Below are 27,616 nucleotides of genomic sequence, written 5' to 3'. Positions count from 1 at the left end.
AAATTTTTGCCTTTCACTTAACGTGGACAAAGAAGTGGTTAATAGATTTGACCACTCTCCTCTTCCCACCATGTTGCTGCAGCATTTGAATTCCCTAAGTAGCAAATTAAAGGACCGACATTCCCATTGAAAAAGTTACAAAAAGGATCACAAAAATACCTTCATTTATTCTAAGAGTTTGCATATTGTACTTTGAATTCAACAATACCTTAGCCCTTGTGAAGTGACTATAAATTGGCAGTGTCCCTTGAAATCTAGTGCAAATAGTATGGATAGAAATGTCGTTACTGCTATGTTCGCAATATGTTCAGCTTGCTTACTTTTCAACTTGTGCACACAAGGGTCACAGTCTCAGGCTATACCTGAACTGGTCCCAGCCATTTGGGGGAAGGGCAACAGTGAGAAACTAACTGGAGAGCACACAGCGTGAGAACAGCCAAAAACACCCCCCAAAACACAACCAAAGAAATAGAATTGAGATTAAAAAAAAAAAAAAAAAAGTTCAAGTTATGAAGTAAAATGTGAAATCATTAGCAGACAGATTAAAAACTTCACTACATCTACATGTAACAAGCATCATTAAAAGGGTTACCAAGCACGTCTAACAGGCTGAAAGTTTAAATTTTTAAATCAAGTGATTATTAAAGTCATCTTCTGTGACAAATACGATGGGTCTGGCAAATTAAAAGGGTGGGACAAAGCTACGTTTTTTCCTAAATTAGTGAAGGATTTAATATTTTCCTCTGACAGTATTAGTGGAAAGACTTTCCACACTAACAACGACCAGTGTAACTAACAGCTTCCTACCTTGGTTGGCCTTTGAGGGGAAAAATCTATAAAAAAAGAAATAAATAAAAGCTATATAGAGCATCAACTCTTATACCATGAGATTTATTTTTCAGAGACAGGGAAAAACATGGATTTCACCTCCTTCTGGGGCTTCAAAATTTCCAAACTATTGGCAAGGGTGATCCCTGGGAAGTCACAAACGAGAAAAAAATGGAAGTGGTCACAGTCTCAGAAGCTTGCTGAATCTTACTATGTGGTCTGCAGCCTCTCCTGAAAAGACACCCTGCAGGAAGTCTCTGGAAACCTCCTGTTCAGAACCACAACGTGCTTAGAGAACAAGCTCATCCTAAAAAACGAGGCCTAAGAAAGTGAAAGCTTGTTATCTGCTTCACTGAAGTCTACAAGCTGCATCAGCACAGATTATGGAACATCTCTATCGGTTGAAACAGTTAATCCATATTTTATTGTCTACCTGTTTTGTTCCCAGTGGCCTCAGGCTTCTCACTGGCGTCTTTCCTAGCGCGAAAGAGTAACTGAAAACAAAGCTGGCCCTGACTGCAGGTAAGAGTCGCAGCTGGCTGTACTTTTAGTTGCCTATTGAGAGAACAGTTATTCCAAGCAGTTTTTAAGAGTTAGAGTTTTCTAGCACTAATTGCTGTTACAGCAATATACCACAACGGATGGATCAAAGCAAGTTTCATCCCAAGCCTTAAATAAGATGACTTTAAGCAGCTTGTCATTATGTGTTCATTTAATATGTTAGACCACAGTGCTTTCACACCTTTGGTGCGCTTGCCATTCATAGCATGGAGCTGTTTTCAGGCAACATGCATCATGTTGCAGTCAGATATCAGTTATGTTTTTTAGCTTCTTCTCACTAGGGATGAGGCACCACACGCTCTGGGCTGAGAAGGGGCTGAGGAGCAGATTTTTTCCTTCTTGTCATCTCCCTAACCTTAGTAACAGCTAACCAGAGTGAGTCTGTATTTACTAGTGAAAAAGCAACACCTCATCGTCACCTAATCAAGGCAAGTCAGCTGGATAAGGACATAGCCTTGATGTAACAAAGCCTGATGGGATATTCTTCAAGCAGTAAACAATATTTAAGAGAATACCAAAGAGCTTATAAATGAACAAATCACAAGAATTTTATTCCGTAAATTTGATCTCCAGCTGGCAATGCTATAAATCTATTTCCACAGCAGAAATGATATCATATCCTCAAAAGAGGGGAAATCATAAAAGATATGGGAAGTGCGATTAGCCACTGGTAATTGCTTGCCCTTCAGATTTATCCTCAAAAGCAAGTGATCTGTGTTCAAATTATTCTTATCATTTCAGAAGAACTGGGCCACGTACAGAGTGGCTAACAAACCATCTTGTAGTTTCTATGAGGAGGGCAAATTTACATACCTTTCTCACCCACGAATGGCAAGGACCAGGTAAACACATCCATGAAATTAGGAAGCCAGTACGGATGAGGGGAGCAGTTGAACTGTCTGATATTCATAACATTGTTCTCGTATTTCAATACTGCAGCTAGAGGGGAGGAAGGAAAGAAAACAAAAAAGCCATCAGCTACACGTGTGACTCACTCCCAGACCAGTAACGTTCACCGCGTTCGCAGCCCTCGGTGCTGCACCCCAGCCCGCAACCACTTGACGCAGCAGGAGCACTCGACTGCGAGTTGCGGCCGGAGACAGCCACAAGGAGGTCGCAAGCCACTTCCAGTGCGCGGGCTGCGACGCCAGCTGCCCCGGCACCGAGACGCGCCGATAACTGGATTAATGACCGTGTGAGTAGACACGCACATGGGCTGGGGGATCCGCCACCAGCAGGGACGAAGGCACGCTACCCGCATCCATCCGTTTCACGTACTTATCCGAGTGCCTCTCAACCACACGGCAGAGAGAGCAAAGAAAAGCGTCTATCGCTTCGAGTTTGAATGCTACTCTTTCAAAGAACGTTTTCAACATAACTCATTCACAGTAGTATGTGGAGCTGATGGTACTTCCCTGTCGCGTTGTTCAATTCTACGCACGCTAGACTATGCTCCCTTTGGTATCAATGCATAATAATAGGCTTTGTCTTGCCCCATTTAAAATTCTTACCATTCTTGTCACAGTCTTCAACATAAACAAAAATAAGACTACATCTGCTAAAGGGGAGAAATACAGATATTTATGTCATAAATAAATTTATGCTTTCTAAAGCACCTAGGCAACTTCAGTACTAAATTGTGCTAACAAACTTCTGGTGTTTATCAGAAATAGGAACAGATTAATATTGGAAAAACTGTTTAAAATTAACAGAACAAAATAAATCAAAGTATTATAAAGCATATCAATAAGAAACAGCAATTTGTTGCTATAAGAGACCATCGTTGTACTGAGGCCCAGTGCAGGAAGAGGGAAAGGCTGACTGTGGTCTGGGTATAACTGAACGGAGTCAGAGTGAGGGCTGGACAGAAAAAGAAAGTATTGATTTGGTTGAGGAGGGCAAAGTACTAATATTGAAAAATAATGATGAAAATGTAGCAGATGATGTGAAATAACTTCTACAAAATGCCTAGATAAACTGCCTTTATCAAAACTCACTGTCTAAGGCACGGTTTGCCCAGCATTCCACAGCAAATCCAGACTTATGCACTTCTAAAAACTTTCATAGCAATACATGATTATTAGGATACTCTAGATTACTCAGCCTTTAGGTCAGTTCTTTCAGACTGTCTGGGGAAAAAAGAGAATGGGGATGGGTGCAGCAGGTCTGCTTGTTGGCTTTAAAAATATATTGAGGGAGAGTTTTCAATAATATGGACTTCCAACAAAACCCGTCCAGTGCTGGATCTCTATTGCTTATTTTGTGGGCTAACTGCTTCAACTTCGGGAACAGCCGAGCTAAGTCTTATCCTTTCCCTTCTCCTTTCTTTTTGCTTGTCTTTCTATGAAGAAACAGGTCATGTAAAATTTTAATTATGCAGTTAAAGACTCAAACATCATCTCTAACCTAATTGGTATTTTATTTTACAGAGTCTGTTTCCTGAAATTTAGGAATTTATAAAATCATGCACACGCACAGCATAAACGTGGTGAATGTACACAAACAGAGCCATTTATGAAACAGAGGAGCAAATATTTCTTCCCTCATGGAGAAAAAGGTAATTTTCAGATGACCGCTTAAAACCAAAGACTCTCATTACTATCCCCAACACGAAGGCATAAAGGTTTTTAACAATGCAATTAGTAGGGACAGCAGACAAGATCTTTGATCAACATGGGACTGAGACAGCTGAAGTTTCCATCCACTAAAAAAATGCCGGTGCTTTACATTTTCATTAAATAAATAAATAAAGAGTAGATTTTCAGTCTTTAAATGACAGCTCAATGAACTTTAGATGATGTTCACTGGTCAATTCACTATTAGCATTTACACATAGCTCTGAATGTAATCCCAGCTCAGACGCTTACTCTCATGCAGACAGTGAAAGAGACTGCATTATTTCGCTATGTTCTGCTTTTAATAATCCCATCTTGTAGCACAAGCAATTCTAGCTCTGTAGATAGTAGTAGATGAGCTGTCATCAAATAATTTTTACTCTGGAGATAATATACTTCATATATTGGAGGGCATGTATATAACTTCAAATAAGTAGGTTTCAATTTGCCTTTTTAAAGCCATGAATAACCATCCTAATGAAATTTGGTAACCTGTGACCTTCAGAAAGGTCCTCCTCAGCTTTAGTTAAATAAAAAAGAATCAAAGCAGCAATACACATGATAATACCTTCACAAATGATGAAACAGTAAGAATTAAAAGTATGTCAGGGATACGATATCAAAAGCATAGACAGCTGAAGACATGTCACGCTTTGCTTTCCCCTTTCACCGCTGTCCCCGTCATGTCTCCCCAGTAAGACCCTTTATTCCAGGAGCTTGTGATTCCTGAACTGGCAAAGAAGTCGCATGCCTGCACTACGTTGCAGTAACATATGAACTCTGTGTCTTACAAAACTGCCCAGAGGAGAAGAACAAGTTCTTCGGATTACTTGTCGTTTTTCGTTGATCAACACACGATCAGAGACACTTGATGGTTGCTTCCCAAGAAAATTTAAGAGGTTCCTAAGTTTCTTCCATTTTGTGCCAGACAAGAGTCTGGAGGTGACCTGGGAGTTTCTGAAGCCAACTCACTGATGCACACATAGAAAACGGATAGCTAACATTTGCGTGATCTTCTGCCTATCCGGCATCCTTCGTTTTAATAAACCACAGTTGACTCTTGCCCATTCTAGTTGCACAGCTGGCAGCCAGTCTGCTTTCCAGTAAAATAAACAATGGCTAAATATTGCTATTAGCAAAAATGAAAAAAATAAGTCCGTGGTCTTAATATTTTCATCAGTGTTTGGCTGAAATTACCTAAGGCAGATCAAGACTCATTCTCTTTCTATACAAAGTCACAATTCAAAAAAGGAAAAAAAGTTTGCGGTCGTATAGTAAAAATTAATCAAAACCACATTAATGGACTACTTAATGGATGCAAGATTCATTTTAAAAGAATAAAGAGCTGTATATAAGGTATTTCAGCTTCATCATGTTAGTGAGTTGGGATAGTTTCCCTTCCCATTGTTTCTTCCGTTCATCCACCAAGTTTGTTTTCAAATTTTGTGAAAATTCAATTAATCATTTCACAAGCAATTTTTAAAAATGGTGTCTCTAAAAAAAAGTCTGAACTTTAAACAGAACAGTTTGAAAACATTAAAAATAAATGGCTTTAGATTTTCTTCAAAATAAGGTAGTTCATTTTGAGATTATCCTAAAAAAGTTTTACACCACCTTATTAATCTACATATTTGAATATCTTGCAAAAGCAACTTCCAACAAGAGTATTTTAAGAACTCCTGTATAAAAGGTCTGTACATCCCCCTACAGATGACCAAGAGCCACTTGAAAGGAAATAACACTGCACAACAGAGCAGTGTAATAACAAGGACTAAAGTCTTCAAAGATAAACCTGCTCTTGAAAAAACGAAGTAAGGTATAGTAGTTACCAATGTCACAAATACTTTCCTGAATTTGTAATTTAAGATCTTTCTAATTTACAAATATAATGTACACTAAATATTGATTTTAGGTAACTAATCGTTATAGTTGATATTTAACATTAAGCAAATCTGCTCTTGTTATGACTACCCAGTTCTGGATGCTGCTGAAAAGCACATTATTTGATGAGGAAAACAAGAAAACTGCACCTGGATCAAGAAGAAAATGCTTCTCTGATACTTCAACAGTTTATCTGAGTTTTTCTAGCACCTTGGTTTCTTCTGGTCATAGCTGTTTTATTCTCTGTTGGCTCGGGAAGGTTTGGGGGTTTCACCTCTGCCTCAGTCCCGCATCCCGGTTAACGTGCTGCCTCAGCAGCCCCAGAGGAGTGGGAATCTCTGGGAGGCCACACGGCCACAGGCCACGCAGCATCTCGCCCTCAGAGGGGATGCAGAGAAGCAGGAGAAGTTTCCTTTCATTAGGAAACTGGAGAAAATCTGACTCTCTCAAATGTTTCCAACATCAGCTGCTTATTATTGCAGGCTGCAATCCCCACACTTTACTTTCCAAATCTATAGTCAGATAAACGCTAGCAGACCAAACCACCAGTCACAGTTTTATAGTCTATAATCACCAACCAGAGCAAGAATCTTATCTTACTATTCTTAACAGCCACACACATTTTAACCTAATTTTGGTACTCGCTGTTGTAAACGAGTTTTAGAAGCCAATGTTTTGTAAAGTGAAGATGTGCAGATATCCCAAATGACATTATACTTCCTTCTAATGCTAGTAAACCAAGCTATCAGATGCTGAAATTACATTAGAATGAAAAGAAACACTATAATGAAGCAGGCGAGGGGCATTCATACTGTTTAGCTTTAAGCATTTAACATTGGTATCTAAGGCAGGAAATATGAGGTGGTAAAAAACATGCAAGTCAGAAACCATCTCTTTCCTTCAGCTACAGCTGGAGAAAGGTCTGCCGTTCCTGGGTCAATTCAGGTGCCCGCGTGTGAGCGCCTGGTGCCAGCTGAGCTGTTCCCGAGTATCTCACCTCCGGCCTCCCTCTGCTCCAGGGGGGCACAGGGTGCCCATAACTCCTGTGCTGCATCTGCCAGCGCTCAGCTGAGGTCTCCGATCACCCCGGCATCTCAAGCAGCACTTCAAAAGCTCGCCTACTGGAAGCCGAATTAAGCCCTTTAGCTAGGTGACCAACATTAAAATGCATTACCTGGAGTTCAGAATTACACAAAGACATTAAATAACCTATTTTAAGAATTGCAGTGGAATTTTTCAGTATAAATCAGTATTTCCATCAGATGAAAAAATTTAACAGCCTCAGCATGTACGTATTTTAGATAAACAACCTCAAAATAATTTTAAACAAATTCGTTTAATAACTAGTAGTTACATGTAAATTTTCAAAAACTCATCTTGATTTTAGAAAATAAAAGCTCTGCTCAGGGAAAGGTCTCAAATTCTTCATGTGAAATGAAGATTTTCAATTTCTGATTTAATGCCAGATTAGCTTCAGCATTAACTGTGCAATTGGGAACAGTGCTCGCTCCTCTAGCAGAGTTGCTAAGTAACTGCAGTGTTTTCTGCCGGAGACAGGTCAGGGATAAGGCTTAGTAAAATGCTTAAGGAGTTTAAAGTTATCAAAGGAAGAAAGACTTACTCTGCAGGGTAATGATGTAAATAACAGAATATAAACATAGTGCCCATCGTAGGAAAATCACCCTTCAAAGAATTCTGAAGATATTTATTTTAGAGATACTAAAGAAATAGTGGAATAGCGCTCCAGATTTTATCAACAGACCACAAAAATCACTTCTAGCAAACCTCTCTGGGTTGGCAAGAGATTGCCTAGATACGGTAACAGCTGCTCTTTAAAACCTTCTGTTTCCATTAGAAGGCTTCATTGTAGGAGCAGTGATAAAGTGTTACTGAAAACTGATAGGGCAAACAGAAGGTTACACCACTTTTCTTTCTCCCAGAGTGCTATTATTTCTCAAAGATTGTCTCTGCACCAGATACACACACTTGGTTTCAGTTCTCTTCTAGATATATTACTTTGCCTTTTTCCAACATGAAAATAATTGTTCTGCTAGATCTGTTTGGGCTAGGCATTTCTGTTAACAGGTGTCCATGGTGTTCCACACGGTCATATTCCCTCAGCACTCCAGCGATACGTTACTTATCTGCTATGTTAGTGAGCTGTACCAATGTAGCTTCTTTCAACTTTTCTGGTATTCCACATCCCCCCGCATGTTTTCTTTGCTTCCTTTCCTTCATCATCTGCTCTTGCTTTCAGCAGCAGCCCATGCACTTTGAAAAACGATGGAGGAGACATCACATTTGCTTCAATAGCTTCAGATTCTCTGGTAGTTATCTCACCACTGTGAACCTTAATCTTTTTAAAATGTGCAAAAGATAATAGTCTGTCTTTAGACAGCTAGTTAAAATTGCTCACTCAGCCACAAAGCACGAACATACTGAAGTGACAGCCAGACACTAAAATATTAAGTATCGCCAGTAATTCACAAATGAAATTGCCTGGCGCTGCAGCACTCCTGTAAAATTTCTCACTTACTTTTTGTTGTGGCCTGGACAGTATTACAGCATGCCCTAATTAAGGCATTAAAATGTACTAAAATTTGAAATATTGGAATGAAAGCTTTAACATTGTACAAGGCCAACACATCAGAGAATACTGTAGTTTTTGGCACCCGCTTACGCTGTTGCTGTACAGAATTTCTCATGCCCACGGGCATGCGAGAACCCACAGGTAAATGTGCACTTACTTATGCAACTTGCTCAGACTCCCTGGATCCGTACAGCCTTCCTCACAGGCCTCAAAGTCACAGTTAACTGTCACAGTCAAAACAACATTTGGTTTCTTGCATGAGGATTTTTGATCCTCTCCAGGAATAGCCTTGGAAAACCAGGAATGGACCAGTAGTTCTTGCAACACGTTTTACTAGTCCTAAACTATTTTTTTCTTTATACCTTTTAATAATATAAACAAGAGGGTAAAGTCTGAGAAAGCCACCAAACTGCTGCAGACAACCTCGGAAGCTGATGGAAACAGATGTGCAGGAGATGTGCATCCCCTCCGAGGATGGATCTGTCGGAGGGCACTCGCAACAACAGCCAAGGAGGGAAGCCTTGGGACGCAGACAGACACGAGGCAGCTGCTGAGTCTTTGAATCGTCCCCGTGAAAGGTCTCTCTCTGTCTCCATCAGCTACAAAAGGGAAGCCCTGCCACCAGCCTCCTAATGCAAAAACGGGACTTTGGTGCCCGACGTGGCACGGCTGTGGGGGCTGAGCTTGCGGCAGGACCTGGAGCCACATGACGGGCAAATTACTTGCAGAGCCGCCAGGACGTGGCCAGTAACCTAAAGGATATAGAAAACCGCCTTCGGTGCCAGAATCCTGCGGAGTGCAGCCAAGAGAGATCTCCACTGCAGAGCGGTGCCGTGTGTCAGCATACGCAAAGGGCCCATAACAGCATTAACGACAGCAGATACACTGAACGTGAGCTTGTTTGGGTCCCTGTCTTCAACTGCTCCCGCCAAACCTCTTTTTGCTCTGGGGAAATATGCTCTCTCCTGCTCTTTGAGTAAATACCCTATTCCTTCTGAAATGCTTTGCAGAAGAAGTACGACTACTTTAGCAGGTACAAAAACTAACCAACCTGACTCAGAAAATGAGTATTCCTAGCTTCTTTCTGCTTTTTAAACAGCAACACATTTAAAAGTGACCTTGGAACACTATTCCCCTCACCGGGAGATGCAGCCTCTCGTGAATTTATGCAGTGTGATTTTATTAGCTAGGTGACGATCAGAAGCATACTAAAAATGTATAGTAGAAATGGAAGACACTCACTAGCAGGACAGTAACTCTCTTTCCAAGGACTTTCACTTATAGCAACCCCAAGAACCTGAATGATTTGGTTTAAAATCAATCAGACTGTGGGCCAACACATAGTGAGTCAGCTAGAACAACTTTCCTGTAACATCTCAGTATGGACAAGCTTTCCTTCGCCTCCTGAAATCAATCAGTCCAAAGCTTTGCACTCTAATTTATCTGCTGCAAATCAAGGAAGCCAACAAGCAGCCATTTTTTGACTGATTTAGGATGATGGTGTTTTTCTTCCTTGAACAGGGAAACAAGCAGCCAATCGCTATGGAGATGAAGATGGCTGAGCAACACAGCGTGAAAGAAGATGCATGATATACTTCAAACAGCAAGAGCCAGTGCTATCAGTCTCATGAAACAAGGCATCAAAACTCTTAATCAGAGAACAGGAGCCAGCTAAACTGAACAGAAGTGCATTACAAAGCCACTAAAGGTCAGCCTCTAAATTTTCAAAAAGTCATATTTTAAAGAGAGTGGCCCAACGGTGCTGATCTCACACCACTGCTTATTTGTAGCAGCTCCCTGGGACGAGGTATCCTCAGGAGTGCGTCCAACTTCGGCCCTCCCTGCACCTCATCAGCACCTCTCAGAGTCCTTCAGCAGAAATGACTTTCCCCCAGGTTTAAGGCCTATTTGTCACAGCTGAGAATCATGAAACAAGTCAAATGACCTTCTGTTCTGAAACAGCCGTAACAGAAGGCGTTGCTGTTTGCTGCCTAGACTTGATATTCAAGATCTCGAATTCTGTAAATCAGCATTGGTTTGTATCTAATGTTTGCCTTCATAACAAAAGCCTGCGCTGTTAACCCTTTGGCTTTGCGTGCACAGAACTGCCGCAGCGTATTAAGAGATGTTAAAATGCTACTCTTAGTCACGTTACTTGTACAGACATTTCATTGGCCTATGCTCTACTCAAAACAGCTAACTCGGAGACTAAACACATTTTTCCACCAAGAGCAATAACACTGCCAAGAAAATAACACATTCCTGGTTTCATCCTACTCTTTTGGGGTTGCTAGCATAGGCCCTATAATATTTACTTATACAAAAACAGCTACTGACAGCTCTGCTTGGATGCTTTTTGCGGAATGGTTTTATTAATTTTTCCACAAGTTAATATGCATTTTGAGAACACTAACATGTATAGAACCTGTTATCTAACTGTGAATTACTTCCTTTCCCCACAGTTTACTGCAAGCAGCTTTTAGAAGTTTTATAATATAAAATGATACCTGAGAAAGATTTCTTTCGCAACTTTCCAACAAAATACTTACTACTTCTGCACGCAAGGATCAAAATTAAAAATGTTTCCACTTAAGAAAGATTGATCACTTTGCAGTGAAGCTCCTTTCAGTGCTATCACTGGGGAAGAAATACTTTTTTCTCTCACAGCTGTTCACAAATTACTTTAGCTTTACTGGGAGTAGGAGAAAGCAAAGCTTACTGCTCATTTCAACATATAGGAGGACGGGTTTATTGGAATGCTTTATTTTTAGAACCATGATTTTTTTTTCCAGTTCATTAGAGAACACTTCCATGAATGCAGCAGTAAATGCTGAGAAGCTGCACAAACCTGTATTCAGTTGAGTCTTTCCAGGGTGAGCAGTTTACAGGGTGCTCATTTGTAAAGTAACCTTATTTTTTTGGCTAATGCTATTTTAAGCCCTACAAAATAGTTTTCAAAAGACTAATAAAGAAAATATAAAGGAACTCAGACAATATGGGTTCTATACCATATCCACTTATGATCTGGCAATTTTCTTAGCTGGCTAGAGTGTTTGTCCATAGAAAGACCCATTAATTTTACTGGAAAGGAGCAAAGGGACAAATCATTAATTAAAAGAAACAGTTTTCAACCACAACATTTCATAAAATAGTACTTTTAGTTAATAGGGCCATTTTCAGTTTTGCTTCCTGTATTTAATATCTTGCAGTCAAAATTCAGAAATATCCTAGGGCATATTAGAATCTACAAGTTATATTCAAAGGCATGCATCTGCCTGTAATAAATTTGATTAGATTTGCATTATGTAATAAATTGAATGGACATGAACTAATAAATAAGGGAAGAGAAAGGAGAGAAAAAGAAAAACAATGTAATGCACTTGAGTACAGAGATGTGCAATCCACTATATACTAACAAAAATTAAGTTAAATCTTACCTTTGTTATTGTATACATCTAGATAGTTTGGTGCTGAAAAAATTGTGATTAGTGAAGGGAAGCCTGTTGTTTGGCTTTTCCTGTACATACGATACCTAGAGGAAAGAGAAGTTATTATTGTCTGGTGTTGTACGTGCATTTGTCACAGACTGAAGATATGGCAAAAAAAAACTAGTTAATTATTTTGCTGGCCTTTAGGTGCACCAGGGCAGAAAAGCATGCGTATACACTTCTCAAGGTCACAGAAACAATAATTCCCGTAGATGCACCCTTGAGCCCCACTTGGGGCAGTGACACGCAGAAGGTGAGCCTTCACTTGCAATGCAGCGTGCCGGAGGTTTTAGCAATCTAGCAATTCTTACTGCTACAGATTTGCTCAGTGTCCATGCCTGGAGTCTGATGGCAGGGACCCTGTGGGACCGAGGCTGAAGGTGAGCACCACCGCCCCCGCTGCAGCATCCCGTGTGCCATGGAGAAGTAGGCTACTTCCTCGAAGCGAAGCACGTCTCCTCTGCGACCCTCCAGCCGCTCATGCTCTGTGCACGTGCAAGCAGTGGCAAGGCCGTGGCAGATGGCAGTGGAGCAATCTGCTTCTTGCTGCCTTATGCACAGATGCATTACGCACACCTAGGACTGGCGACTAGCAAAAAGGTTCATTGCTGGTAAATACAGTGTGGGCATATGGTCCTAGCACCATAAGAAGCCACACCTGATCCAGCTCTGAGCCCTCCCTTTTCTGTGCTGCACCAGTTGCTAAATTAGACTCAGTCTAAAAGTGTTCTGCTCACACAAATAATTCTTTTTTTCATCAGTGAACCAAGTATGCAGGCTTCTGATTACTGAGCCTTAAGCATAGGAAGCTGAAGGGAAAGGAATAGTACACATTTCAGGGAAATGCCCGGTGCCAGGGGCCTCTCTGAAAGTTGATTAACCACTGACTGTAAGGGCTCAAGACTCCGGCCTCCTTCCTCTGGCTGGAGGCTGCTTCTCCAGACAGGTTTATAGAGAAATAAAAACCAAAAAACCCAAACCATAAAACAATCTCCTTAGGAAGCAAATGAAATATATTAATTTGGGTTTCTCAGAATATCATGGGAGACAAACATTTTGCATGAGGTCAGTTCACTGTTAATCTGCAAAACTTAATATTCTATATGCATCCAAATACAATGTAATCATCCAGCCTTTAGACAAAATATTTCTTTCTTTCCTTTCTTGTGGGAAAAGGAAAGTATGAGAAGGAGAGGCAAAAAGAGAGGGTCAGGTATTCCAGTGGTATGTCTAATCAAATCCAGTCTATTAACCACCTTGCTAATTACATATTTTCATTACCTAGCCTTGCTGCCTAACAAAATAAATAAATAAATAAATAAATAAAATCAAAGGCTCCCTGGCCCAACAGGGCAAAATATAATCAATCAAGCATTATATTTGCAGGTAACTGGAAGGAAACCAGCCAAATAATACTTTTGTCTTCCTAAGATGTAAGTGACATCAAATTCTACTCTTTAGTCTTCAGCTACTAGAAACTGAAGAATCTGGCAACCGTCCACAAAAGTTCTACCGAAACCCTTGTACAGTCTCAATGCAGTCTCTTTTCTTCAGAATTTTACTTTTCACTCTTTTTTGGAAAGCGATACAATAAAAATGAAATTTCATTACCCTTGGGTACTTCAAGCCAGTTATTTTTAGCAGACTAATAGCTTGCTTTTAATTGCATTGAGGTTTTTAAGCATGTGATAATTCAAACATTCAAAATAACTTTTTATATGCATACTGAATACCAGTCTCATTCCTATAATCTTGTTACTTTATCTTTTAATACTATTCAGATTGGGTAAATTTTCTGCCTCCAAGTAAACACGAGGAAGATATGGAAAGCTATTTGTTCAAATACTAGTCCCTTTTAGTCAAGTGTGGTGCATTTCAATGAATACATACTTTTTTAAAGTGGCATAAAAAATGCTTTTCTCTGGCAAGAATTACATGACTGAACCATCAACAAAACTGGATGATAGACCAGGATCACCTTTGCACACAATCTGTTAAACTCCTTAAGTCCTATACTGATATTTCACCATAAAATAATTTTTGACCACTTTGAATTCCAGCAGTTTGTTGTCTTGATGAACCATAAAAAAAGTGTGCTCAGAGTTTTAGCTAAGTATGAAAGACTTAAGAGATGACAGTTCTGGCCTTCATGAGCCAAATCACTTCCCAAGAGCTGTGGCAGTCAGCGTGGCAGACCTCAGTCTTGGGGGTGCTTGTAAAAAAACTCCCGTTGTTGGGCCGAATTTGTTTCCCCATGTCAGTTTGGCATCCATGACGTGGTCATTTTATGCCACGTAAATCCCTAAGGCCAAGCAAGTGGGACATATGGAGAGTCAGTAAGCCCTGTAACTTAGTAACAATCATGTAAAAGACTGTGCATTGTAATGCCAACTCACGATTTTAAAAACTACTAGTAAAAAGTGATAGCTACTGCAACTTAGTTTTCAGTTTCCCAATTCATTTTTACTTGGTTGATCTTTCCTTGCTCTACTGGACACCGAGGAAGGATTGTTTACTACTAGCGCTGCCTCTCCCTTGCCCCACACACTTACCCAGCGTCCTGGGCTTCATGAGCTCGGAGTATAGATAACAAGTTATTGTGCTGTAGGAATTCACATACAGCAGGGTAACTGTTGGAAGAAAATAATAGCACCTGTTACAGCATTATCAGAAACACCATATTTAACTCCAGCTTTTGAAAATGTTTCAACCAACATGCATCATTCACAAAGTCAGCCTTGATCTGCAAGCAGATTTCAGCAGAGCCAGCACCAGAAGCAGCACCTTCCCCCCACCCTACCCCCTCCTTTCAGGTGGCGAGGCACACCGAACGCAGCAATTCATTACGCAACAACCGTAGCCTATTGCTCGTCAGAAAGTCAATTTTACTACGCTTTAAGATTCAACACACTTATAGGAAGAAAAATGCAATACAGTGGCTGGTTGCAACAAAAAAACCTCCTTGTGCACTGGCTACAGTATGCACACGCTGCTTGTGGAGACTAGGTAACATGGTGGTGATGAAAAGAGATTGAAAAAGATCAAAAGAGAAGGGTGAACCAGTCTCCAGACTGAAGATGTTTAATCATCTGAACTGCAGCTCGATGGTGAACAGGAATCACCTTTCCTCTTGGCAGCTTCAAAAGTGAATCCTATGACTTCTGAAGCCCTGAAAATGTGCCCACTGAATACTCCATACATAGGGTATGTTCTACTGCACTAATGAAAAAAAAAAAAGAAAAAAAAACATTAAAGGAAAATGGTTCGAGTTCCTCAGTGCCACCTGCTCCCCATGACCAGGATTTCTTTCCAAGAGAACGGAGCCCTTTGCTACCACCTCTGCCCTGTGAAACCCATTCTCGCTGTCAGAGACACCAAGCATCTACGGGAAAACACATGCAACAGAAACAAGCATAATATAACCTTGACGCAGTTTTGAAAACACAATTTTGAAGTACAAAATATTAAGGTTTAAGAGGTTAAAAGGTTAAAATTATTTGAAGTAATACCTAAATACAAGTTACAGAACTGGAAATGCCTCTGTTTTGCCACTTTATAAAAAAGTGGTTTTTTGATAGATGGAGGGGAAGGAGAGGGACATTAATGACTGCTTTCTTCTTGCTTTTAAACCACCAACGCCTCCCTGTCTCTATTTGATGATGAAAAGCATAACGGCCATCTATCACTTCAAGGCAGGAAGCAAAACATCTCATATCATTAGTAATTTAATACAGAACTGAAGAAAACCAAAAATTCCTGGTTTCCCTTTCCATGACCCAACTGCAGCAAGAGTGAAATAGGACTAAGCACGTAAAGCGGTAGAGAAGCGGTAGCAGAACAAAGACTTCATGGATCTGACAAAACATTGCCAGGCCCCTTACACACATATAAGGGGTGTGAACAGACAACCCCTAGAGGCTCTTCCCTTTATTCCTCAGGTCAGTTCTATACAATTTGTTTTGTTTTATGCAGATTTATTTCCTACCCTTGAAATCACTCAAGATTTATATGTCATGAGCTTTCATCAGGGTAGAAAAGGCAACACTGCTATGATATACCAGATGGCCTCATTCCAAACGCCTGCAGCACGGTGGCCCTACATTCGAAAGGGGCTTCTGAACTTCACGGTCCTCAATGGCAAAGATGAAGCACAGTATTGGGCCCAGTCTCACAGAACCTTAACTAAGTCGCATTTAAAATGTTACACGCAAACAGGAACCAGGTGCCAGCACCACCTGTCAATTGCTTCAGTTGTTATAATTCAATAACATTGATAGAATTCCATAATCGTAAGCCAATAAATATTTTGGATTTTTTTTTTTAATTTAGATATGGCAAGGTGCTGTTTTTATTGTAAAACTAATGTCCATTATCAAGCTGTCAGAGATATTCATCAACATACAGCTAAAGGTTAACACAAAGTCTCCAAATCAGCCACAGATCAACTGAACGGTTCAGAAGATTTGCAAAGCCAGGTAGGCTCAAATCTGCAACTTCACAGGCAGCAGGAGGCTCCTGCCTTCCCCTGACCTCAGTGAATCTCCTCTGGCACCAGCAGAGGAGCCATCTGCAGAATTAGGGCCAGAGACTCCATCTGTTCGTTATCACAAATCCTGCGTGGTGCAAAGAAGAGTCGGAACAAGTTTGCTCTCCCAGCAGACAGCAGTTCCACTGCAACCATTCCTGCCTCTCTCTGCAGCTTGGTGATTATAGTACATACCAGCATCTTCAGCAGACCCTTACAGCATATGTAAATAAACATCTGAATTTACTTGCAGTATCAGAAGTTGCCTGCAAATCAGTAGCACGACAAGCAGGCAGGGCACAGAAGGCAAGTTTCATATCACTGTCTTGTGCTGCCCTTGTGCTGCCTGACTGTAGCTGACCTCAAGCTTCAAAGCTACAAAGCCAGAAATGCTCCTACAAAAAATTGACACACTTTTATAGCAGAAAAGATACAGTCCACCAGTTACTGCTTGCAGTTTTGTTTGTTTTGATAACAAGAGTAGAAAGGCACCTTGGTTAAGTTATTTAGAATTTTAACATACATGTTATCTGCATTTTGCAATTATCTTCACTTTTTTGCTAGGTTCTCTGCTTATGGCACATGCACACTGTATGCTTAGCATAGCATGTGAAATAGGCTGAAACTGGTCAGAGATGAATTCCAAAACATTCTCTCACATCCGTCAAAACCAGCCAGCAGACAGACAACCTAGAAACTCAGGTCTCCAGAAAGAAATAGGCTAATTATTTGATCTTCAAATTGCGAGGATTGCTTCACGAGATTTCAGTGCATTTTTGGTAGCACTTGCCTAATTTCTTTCTCAGCATTCAGCAGGCATGCAGAACAGACAGAATAAATTCACTAGCAACTCAGCCTGCTTTTGGAGGCAATTCTGTGCACACTTTCTATTTTCTGCCAAAGAAGTTTCTCTTCACCATAAATCCTAGCATGTTGTAACATTCTCAAAAACGTCATGCGTCTCTACTGACGGGCTCTACATCTTAGTGCAGAAGTAACACAACTCTGTGAGGAAACAAACTTCAAAAGATGCAAAGAAACTCCTAATGTACCAATGATATTTTGTGAAACTATTGATTATTTCAATAATTGTTCCAAACTAACTCAGAATTTCTAGGAAACTAAATATTTTAGACTCTTCAGGTCCACAGCATCCTGGCTTAGCTACTAAATACATTGTTTTGAAGACACATTTTATTTATACAGCATGTGGAACACAAATAGCAGGAGAGTCAGGTTTTACCACCTTCACTAACAAGAACTGCTACTTTGATAAATAAGAAGGCTGATAAATTGTATCAATATTTAAAATAATGTACAGCATTTTTTCTATTTATAGTAAGCTATTGTAATTACTTAGTAGGGTACACACCATGGTATATTTCATATCTCTTGGTAAGACCAGGAAAACCATTGAAAGCATATATTAAGGTGCTCATTAAATCTGTCTGATTACTTTTAGCAGCATATTAACGCCAGAGTCTGATAAGTGTTTATGTTTCACCTCCACCACAATCAGTGACTGTGAAAGGACTCGGTCATTGGATACTTGGTTGTTCTTTACATAAATAAATGTAAATCCAAATATTTGCAATACTTAAGCACTCTGCAACACCTAAGTGTTTTAGGGTATATATTGTACTGTACATATACTTACATGTATTTATAGTTAAGCATTTATTTTATAAATATATTTTATATACATAATTTTTCTAATACATTAAATCTTTACTTGCATTGGTAGTTATTACTGAAACCTGAGCTGTTGCTTTTCCTTCTTAGGCCTTGCAAAACTTGCAAGCATATTGAAATTGTCAAGGCGGAATAGTTACCATATTGGGGGGGGGGGGGGGGAGAAAAACCACGAGAATTTGCTCAGCAGCTCTGCACCCCTCTCTTCTCAAGGAGACCACCCAAACACAGCACACGTCAGAAAGCCGCGCTGCAGAGGGGCGCCCGAGGTGGCGGAGGGGCTGCCTCGGCGCGGGCAGAGCTGAGCCGCCGCCGAGCACGGTCCGGCGCCGCGACCCTTGGCAGCACCCACCGGGGGCACGCCGGCCCCTCGGCTCGCGGGTGGCATGGCCATCGCCAACATGGTGCGAGCGTGGGCACGCAGCCACCCCCTCCGCTCCGCTGCCTTCCTGCCCTCCCAAACGGGCGGCCGCAGCGTGTGCCGCACCAGCGGCCCAGGCACGGGGGCGGGTAGCACCCTTCTCCTGGATTTGAAGTCCAGGATGTTGCATAAAGATGCCTCAGCTCCCTCGATTCGTAGGAGAGCAACGATCAATCAGGTGACAAACGCGGCGAACTTCACGCAGCAGCACCGCCAACGCACCTGGGGGCCGACCGTGCTATTCCCGCTACCGATTCACCCTCTGCCGGAGTTCAGACAATGAAACAACCAGAAAGGTTTAACGAAGGAGCAGTGAGGTGACGGGCAAGACAAAGAGGTGTCTCCATAACTGCCCCTGGGCCAGGTCCGTGGCGTGGCACACTCAGTGTGCCCGCAAGTAACGGACAACCTTGCAGAGCGTCTCTGCATCTGCAAGCGTAACTCCCACACAGGCACTGCGTTATGGGACCGCTGGTGTTATCGAGGATTGTGACAAGAGCACACGCTGTTTTGCAGTATCTAGGGACAAGATGCAATCACGCAGAAACAGAGAGAGAAAAACTATTTCAGTAAACGCTACTGCTAAATATACTGACCAAATTTTTAAAAATCTCAACCAAGAGAAGCCCTGCTGCACAGACCTGCTGTCCCAGGCAGGATTTCCCTGACCACATTCCAAGTCTTGCTGCAACCACTAAACAGCCCGATCAAATTTTTACTTTATGCATGAAAGAGATGAAAAATTCAGAAGAAAAGTTAGCACCAAACCTAACGCATCATCTTCCTTCAGCTTCCCCAAGGGAAACGTTACTGCTTGCCTCCACGGCTTCTGGACGTTTTGCAGCTCAACAGCCACTCGCAGCTGGAGGCCCCAAGCGCCGCGGGACGGGGCGCTGCCGCTTTCGGGCACGACGGCCAGGCTACGGCAGGCGCTCAGGCTCACGGCTGCTGCGGGGAATCGCCCAGGAGGTTTGCCATCACAAAACAGCTCAAACGCCCAAATCACGAGCGGTACACTGCTTTGGCAACTGCAGCGATCTCGAACGCTGACAGGCTGCCATTCGCACCACTGGCTCATGAGAACTCACTTGCATACATTTCTTTCCATAATTAATTGTGACTAAATGTAGACTTATGGTACGTTTTGTTTAGGAATTTTTACATTAACTTCTGAAAACTGGGGTTTATAATGAAAAATCTGATAGACAGTTGATTATGTTCATTATCAGTGCAGCTGTTCAAAATGTCTGGCCTATTACAGTTTTTTCCATAGTATTCTATCAGTGTTAAGCACTGCATTGAAAGCAGTCATAATGAAGTGGTAAAAATGCTTCTAAATAGACATGATAGGTTCTTCTTTCCATTTGAAAGGTAAGTACAAAAGTCCATTTTTTTAAAAATAATTCCTTGACTTAACTTCCTTATTCTTCATAAATTCATACAAAAAAGACTTCTGTGAGCAGACTTTGGCTCCTTTTCAGACTCTGTGAGCTCCATTACTCAGAATGACAGAGTTGTCAAAGTGTTCCAAGCATTCACAAAAACTCTGCCTGTCATCTTCGCTGAGCAAAATAGGGGTTTTTCCTTAAGAGAATAAACTGGCAACCGTAATGAACAGGTACTCATATTACCCAGACCACTACCCTGTAAGTGCTTTATCTGGATATTTTAGTTCCAAAGGCAAGATAACACCAATTTTTTGCTTTAGTCACTTGTGAAGCAGGGGCTGGGGAGAAGCAAAGTTTTCAGCTGTATACTACTGTCACATATGTCATACAACTGTTACATAGATCAGTTTGTTCCTCTCTAAATGCAATTTTATATTAAGCAGGTACCTCTAATCATGCTCCCCTTCTTTCTGAATAGTCTACAACAATCTGAAGAGAGAAATCCAGAGGTGTAAAAAGAGACATCCCAAAGCTCTGGTCCTTTGGAGGGCAGGATCTCTCCAGATAAAGCAACAGGAAGTCATACAAGACGCCAAAAAACCAAGGACCTTAGCAAAAGTTATTAGAAACCAACTTTTGCACAAAAGAATTTCAACTTGGACAAATTGGTTCTTTCGAATCAAAGTTACCGTCTTGTCAGCAAACTCCCAACCAATTTTCATAATTTTCTCCCTTCCAGAAACACCCCCCCTCCTTGCCTCGCTCTGCAGAGCGCAGATTGCAGTTTGGCCAGAAATAAAACAGGTGGCCAAGAGGGAAAACAAACAAACAAGAAGCCCCCACGCAACAGGCCGCTCCCGACCGCCTCGCCCGCTGCCCGCGCTCCGTGCGTCATGCTGAATCACGGCGGAGCAGCGACTCACAGAGACAACAAGATTCCCCTGGGAGAAGCAAGAAAGATGTTACTCTCCACGGAATATGTGATTATGATATTCCCTACTTTAGCATTCTTTTTTGATTGAAATTCCTCGTATACATTTCTACAAATGTTCAGTTACATATTTTGCATGATTAAGTTTTGAAGAGAAAAACAATACATTGCTAAAATTAAGTAAAATTGGTCTTCCAGCAGTAACTAGAAAAACTGGGGCCCACAGTGCACACACACACAGTTGTATATATTTTTTTGCCTGCTGCCAGCTTTTCAGTTTTGCCAGGGGACACCCAGTCTTCCTCACAGGAACACGTATGTGTGTGTGTGTGTGTGTGTGTGTGTGTGTGTATGTACGTAAAACACACGCATGAAAACAGACAAAGATAAGTTCTCAAAAACGAATCTCAATAAAAATGTTGATTGACACTGACAAAACTAAACTATTTTGAAAATTAACAATTCTATATACATACATTCTTTAAGCAGAGTTTATTTTGCATCTAAAACTGTACCTACACTTCAAGACAACCCCAGCATGAGTACAGGCACCTTGTGAGCACGGGCCTTCCTTCATTCTTCAAGGCCTTAACTTCCTGAACCCTCTCCAAACTACAAGAATAGTAACGGCTTCTGTCTCAGCCTCTTCTAGGTCACATCAGCTTGGGATGTGTGATCCTACACTCCAAGAGCCTGGTGATCTCCAGCTCTGGCATGGCCGGATAGGGATCTGTCAGCTATCAGGTCTAAATTAAAGGTTTCAGCCAAGCACTGGAGTCATCAGCTAGCTCTGCAGTTAGGGGAAATGTGAACATCGAGCAAAACACCCTGACGTGCACAAGGCAGAAAACATGGAGTCATGTACATTTGATAAATACACTGTACATGAGTTTTGAAATCATCACCAAATTAAAAGAGTTATCTACACATTGCTTTTCTAGAAGGTAGGAAGAAATGGCAAGAAATAACTAGTTATTTCTTTCCCCAGACGACTTATTTGGAAGCTGTAGCAGCAATCATATCTGCACAACAGCAGAAGTTTCTGGTGATCTTTCTGCTCTTTGATCAATCCTACCTTTAACTGCATTATGTTTACCTGAAGAGTTGGACAGGTGAGTAGGAACAACTTTGTAGGAACAACTTCAACCTGATAGTTTACATTAAAATCTCCACAAATTGCTCTTTTGATGGAAAGATTAATAATAAAAGCTAGTTTCGACATATGAAAGAGAAAATTTTTGAAGGAAAGATTATGACAAAACTTCCCCACTGTAATTATCATTATCCTGTTTCTCAGTTTTATATTCATGAAAACTATCAGCAAAATATTACTGGTCAGCTACATATCTTAATACTCAGTTTTAACAGAGTTACAAGCTTAATTACAAAGTTGTACCATCATATACACTTTTGTACAGCGTTACCAGATAACAATTGAAAGTACTTAAATTTTTTTCAAATACAGCAAACCCTGGAAACAGCAGAGGAAAAGATGCATATGTAGAAAAATAAGCATTTTTTATAAACACATGGCTTGGAGGTAGAGCTGAGGTTCTACTGTGAACCTCTACAAAAAAAAAAAAAAAATCTAAGTTTTCTCATGTCCTTCATCATACCACTGAAAAAGAACTTTTTAAAAAAAAAAAAAAAAACAAGACATTAAAATTTAGCCCAACAGCCTTTCTAAGATCATATGCACACTTAAATAGGCATTTCAGCAAAACTCATTTACCTTGCATTTCAGTCTCCCAAGGCCAAAGTCACCTCTGGATTTTTTGCTGCTCCACTTCTCCTAGGGAGCTCCCATAACGTCTTTTCCCCCACGCTTTCTTCCTGCCCTTGAATGTGCTGTCCCTAGGGCTGCACTGAGAAACCGAGCAGGGAGCTCTATTGCATTCAAACAAATAAAGATACACCTTTTTGCAGAGTCATTCTGTTAAAGCTGGGTATGTTCCCTGATCTGATGAAGCACATGAGCAATTCTACCAACACAACTGAGTGGAAAATGGGAGGGCAATAAAGGGCTGCTGGGCTTGGGGAAGAGAGCATGGAAAGGCAGGCAAAGTCATCTGCTTAAACTGCAGCAAGAAATGTTCGGATAACTACGCCTCATCCCCTAAAGTGAAATACTTGCCAACCCAGAAAAGCCTTTCAGCACAGAGCTATCTAGTCATTGCATACTATGCTCCGTTTGAGAGTGCAAGCAAACCACTGAACTCGTGCTGGCAGGGCCCAAATTCTTCTACTCCTGAGCACTGGTAAGACCAAATCACTTCCCTTTTCTCCACAGCTAGCAAATGATGTTGGTACAGGTGAGCTACTCTGTGCCACTGTTGATCATTTCTGTCTATTTTTGTTGCTTTTGAAAAATATGAAAATGCAGCCAAAAGTCAAATGGCTTTACAAATCTCAGCATTCTTTAAGAACCAGTATTAAGCTCACTTAGAAAAACCCAGGAAGCCAAAACTTAACGTCCGCAGTTAATTCCCAAGTATTTGCTCAAGTTCTACAGCCATCTAAGACTTTGGCCAGGCTCACAACCCTCTTGCACTCTTGTTAACAGCCATCAGTTGAGTCTTACATGCATAAATGATCGCAGAAAGCAAATGCTAAGCTTGCACATGTCTTTACTCCCGATAGGAAGCCCTTGATATATTTTATGTAGGATAAGACACCACTAATTAACTCAGTAGTGTAACCAAGCTCCCAAAATTCTTTACCAGAGCTTTAACACAAAGGAAATTAAACAAGTTGGGCAAGGAGCCAATTGCAATTTTCATGGCTAGGACCGTGCATGCTCATCGTAACTTTGTCTGAATGTGATGAAACAACGTTTTAATTTTGCACCCATGCAGTAAATCTTACAGGAACAATGTCATTCGCAATCCCAGCGGGGCTGAGAGAGAACAGATTTCCCCCATGCCTTAATAATTGTCTACACCCACTCACTGGCTGTCTCTCCTCAGGTTAGCAGTATTTCTGACAGAGTCCTGCTGGCTTTTCCAAGCTTTCTGTTCAGCAAAAGAAGCCTTTCTCGAGATGGTGAGCAGCATCATATCTTGCCATGCTAGATGTGCTTCTCACAGAAATGCCTGAGAGTTATTGTACTACTAGTCCATGAAATAAGAAGTGAAATGGATCATTAACAAGACCAGTGCAATTATCTAAGCACAAATAAATATATATTAAATAAATTCAAAACTATACAAATCTACTAAACTAAGAGCAAACTTCTTTACTAGCCAGAACAGCAGAAAAATCTGAAAGAAGAAGAATCATGGGAACTAATTATTTCCCTTTTTTCCATAACATTCCCTGAATACAACCTCATTTTCTGTAGGTAAGGATGAAAGAAAAATTTCACTTATCTCATAATTAAGAACTAATTTACAGAACCAACAGGACCATCAATTATTTTTACTCTGTCATGAAATTGCATGAGGCTAATATGTCCAAGACTGTAAAGGTCATAGAAGCTTAAATTTCAAAAAGGAGAAACAAAGTCCGACAATTATTGTTTGTTCACTTTGAGGTGCAGAAGACTTTAAAAATTTCCAATGATTACTCAAATTTCACATCTATTTTTCTTGCGTTGCATTGCGTTACTGCTATTTTCACGGGTCTACAAATTCTGACAATCCACACTGTGAAATGCTACTGGATTTGAAAGACATTTATTAATTGCTCACTCTTAGCACCCTTGAAAATAAGCTACCTATTCTTTACCTCTTCAAATGACAAGTTAGGCCTATGATTTCAAGAACTGACATTTCACAGTGCTAGCCGTAAGAGTTGCAACAACTTGCACACCAAAGGAAATTTCTTGAATAAAAGCTTGATCAGTTTGAAATTCAATAAGCCATACCTGAGTGATCACCTAATAAATGTAGTGAAAAGCTCATTATACTTTCTCAAATATATTGAGCTCATACTCATAAATGGCTCAATGTTTCACAAACAAATAAGTTGGGGATGAATAGAAAAGATTTAACAGGATACTGAGCTGGGAACTCCTGTTAACATGTAGCATGTATATAGAACACCATACTATCGTCACAGTAATTCTTCTCATAGTATTTTGTTACAGGAAACAACTTCGTATCACAGAAAAGTCGCTTTAATTTGATGTTACAGTGAACATGTCCTATAAAATGGAAATTATTTATTACAATTATTTCCTGCAATTAAGGGACCTTAATCATCTCAAAATCATTTTCCTAATCATCTCAAAATCATTTTCCTGAGCTCACATGCATCTCTGAAATCTTCCTGACCTTCCTAGAAAATGGCTACTTCTATCTTTTACCTTTCCATTTTGGAAACAACTAACAACTCTTATTCGATGAAGAGAAAAACGACATCCGTTCAATCAACGAACAGTATTGAAAAATGGCTGCATAATCTAAGCCATTTCTTTACAAGCTGAACTTGCTGTTTTAAGAAGATTCACTCCTTTTCTCACAAATATACTAGAAAAGGCAGGCAAAATTAGATGTCCCACACAGTTTTGGTGGGTAATTTACCACCAGGGATTATCATTAGGCAAGCAGATTAGTGAACTTTAAGAACAATTAGATACTTGCTTTAAGAGTAACACTTGCTCTTACACGATCTTAGACAAAAGTGACTCTAAGCCAGTCATCTGGTGGTGTCATTAAGCAGTTTCATTTCCCTGTTATGTTACCTGACAATTAGGCATCTTACATTTATTTCAGCTTTTCATGTTTTTTCTGAAATACCTGCTTTTCTGACTAGGACTCCGGACAGGACATCGGTTAGATCAGTTATCTCATTTTCAGGGGAAAACTGTATATATATTTTAGGGAAGTTTTGTGGCGCTATGGAGAAACACTGCTCCAAAAAACCACTTAAAACCAGAAGTTGTTCCAGTATGCAATAATTCCCATATCTAAGCGCTAAGCATGCCTCCAGTGTTTTTCACTTGAAGAGAGGTTCAGGACGGAAACTGCTTCTCCTCATTGTTTGCAGTGAGTGGTGCCTGGGAGTCCTAGGCATGCAGCAAGTGTGATGCTCAGTGCTATTCAAAGGAAAAGGAAGGATTTTAGCCCTCACAGTCATAAGCCCATTTCTGCAGAGATCAATTGTTTGCAGCAGTTTAACACTTTCTTTCATAATGAGACCAAACACATCTATTGAGCGCGTTCCGGCTCCACTGATCTGAAGGCTGCAGCATTACTTCTGCGCGAAAGGTGAGTGTCGCCAGCACGGGCTGCCCTGCAAGTGCCTTTTTTCTCTCTCCCTCCCTCTCATGCTGCAGCAATTACTGCTCAAAGAAAGGCCTAGGAAAACTGATTTCTAAAAGTCAAACCATCTGCTGCCTTTCTGCTAACGTTACCAACACGGAGGTCTCTGCTAGTGGCTGTATCTCCTGGTTGCTTGCTGAAGTCATTGATTAACTTTCTACATGTTTCTAAACAGCGCCCAAAGTGCCCAAGAAAACACATTGCTTTAATGTATGGGAGAAGAAACGGAGATAGTCTTCTGGCTCTTCTCACTGACAGACATTGGAAACCCTGCCAAAAACACGGAGAATTTTCACTAAGCAAAAGAACAACAACAACAAAAAAAGACTCCTTCCTTTAAATGGTCATAAATTAAACACACGAATTTGTTTTGGATGCTCCTGTATCCCTGTCACTTTTGTTCTTCAGGAATATTCTTAAGAGTTACATTTCACTAACATAACATTAACGTAAAGAAAACGTTTCAGAACTGAATTACCATTTGATGCCTCTGTGTTTAAATCCATACATGCGTCTGCAAGAATGTACAGGCACTTGTCTCCAGTTTAGCCCTTACCAAGTCCCTTTTAATCAATACCATTCAAATCCTGAATTTCTTGGCAAGAACTATTCAGATGTGAGGAAAAGTTTAACAAACCTGGAAAAAAAATAAGCTTGTATGTGTGGGGAAATCACACTTTCATTTCAATTTGTTTCCTGCTTGTGAAGCTTCCTGAGTAAATTAAATGTTAATCTTTCAGAAGAGCCACGGTGAATTTAGATCCATCACAAATCTCACAAGGTCATCAGATCTCTTGGATGCAAATCTGGCTTTTAGTACCATGTTTCAAAATTCTTACCTATCCTGAAGAAAAAGTTTTCCAGTACTAGTCTTTAATTCAAAATTAACTTAAAATTCTCAAACTAGAAATTTAGTTACATTCCACTTTTAAAAAGGACCACTCCTACTCTCTAACTTACAAGATTAGAAATAAACAAAAGACACAGGCTTCGGTGAATAAAATTAGGTCATTTTGGGTTTCCAGGTTGCGGGGAGAAGGCAAGAGGCAAGCAAACCAGACGAAGCACGTGGAAACAAAGCCAGGCTGCAGGGAAAAGACCCAGCCCTCTCCCCAAGGCAACGCTCTGAGAAGCAGCACAGTGCTCAGGCACACGCTCCCACCGCCTGCTCACAAGCCGCGCACACACACACACCCGTGCGGTCGAAGGAGGGACATTCACCTGTAGAAGTACGAGCAACCCCTGACTGTGTTGTGAGTAAAGTGTTCCTGAGTCTTCTCATTCCCAAAGTCCTCTAACGGATCTGACCACAGGATGTCACACATGGGTCCGTACGCAGGTGGTTCCTTGAATCGATCTAACTAAGAGAAATAGGAGACAGAGAAATACTAACTTCTTTCAACTACGTCTCACAGAAACGCAGAAGCAAAAG

General features: G+C 40.7%; 1 protein-coding gene across 1 annotated transcript in view; it reads right to left on the bottom strand.

Moving 5' to 3' along the window:
* PPP3CA (protein phosphatase 3 catalytic subunit alpha) overlaps positions 1-27,616 on the bottom strand; it is a 199,668-nt gene that overhangs the window by 20,985 nt on the left and 151,067 nt on the right. The window contains exons 6-9 of the mRNA XM_062574175.1: positions 27,406-27,545; positions 14,516-14,593; positions 11,913-12,007; positions 2,203-2,328 (exon numbers count right to left, since the gene is read on the bottom strand). Coding sequence (XP_062430159.1) covers positions 2,203-2,328; positions 11,913-12,007; positions 14,516-14,593; positions 27,406-27,545 — 439 coding nt within the window. The remainder of the gene's footprint in view (positions 1-2,202; positions 2,329-11,912; positions 12,008-14,515; positions 14,594-27,405; positions 27,546-27,616) is intronic.

Source organism: Rhea pennata, chromosome 4 (assembly GCF_028389875.1).
Source record: "Rhea pennata isolate bPtePen1 chromosome 4, bPtePen1.pri, whole genome shotgun sequence".
In the NCBI taxonomy this organism is placed as follows: domain Eukaryota; kingdom Metazoa; phylum Chordata; class Aves; order Rheiformes; family Rheidae; genus Rhea; species Rhea pennata.
The sequence above is the reverse complement of the archived record's forward strand: the minus strand, read 5'-3'. Positions and strand labels throughout refer to the sequence as shown.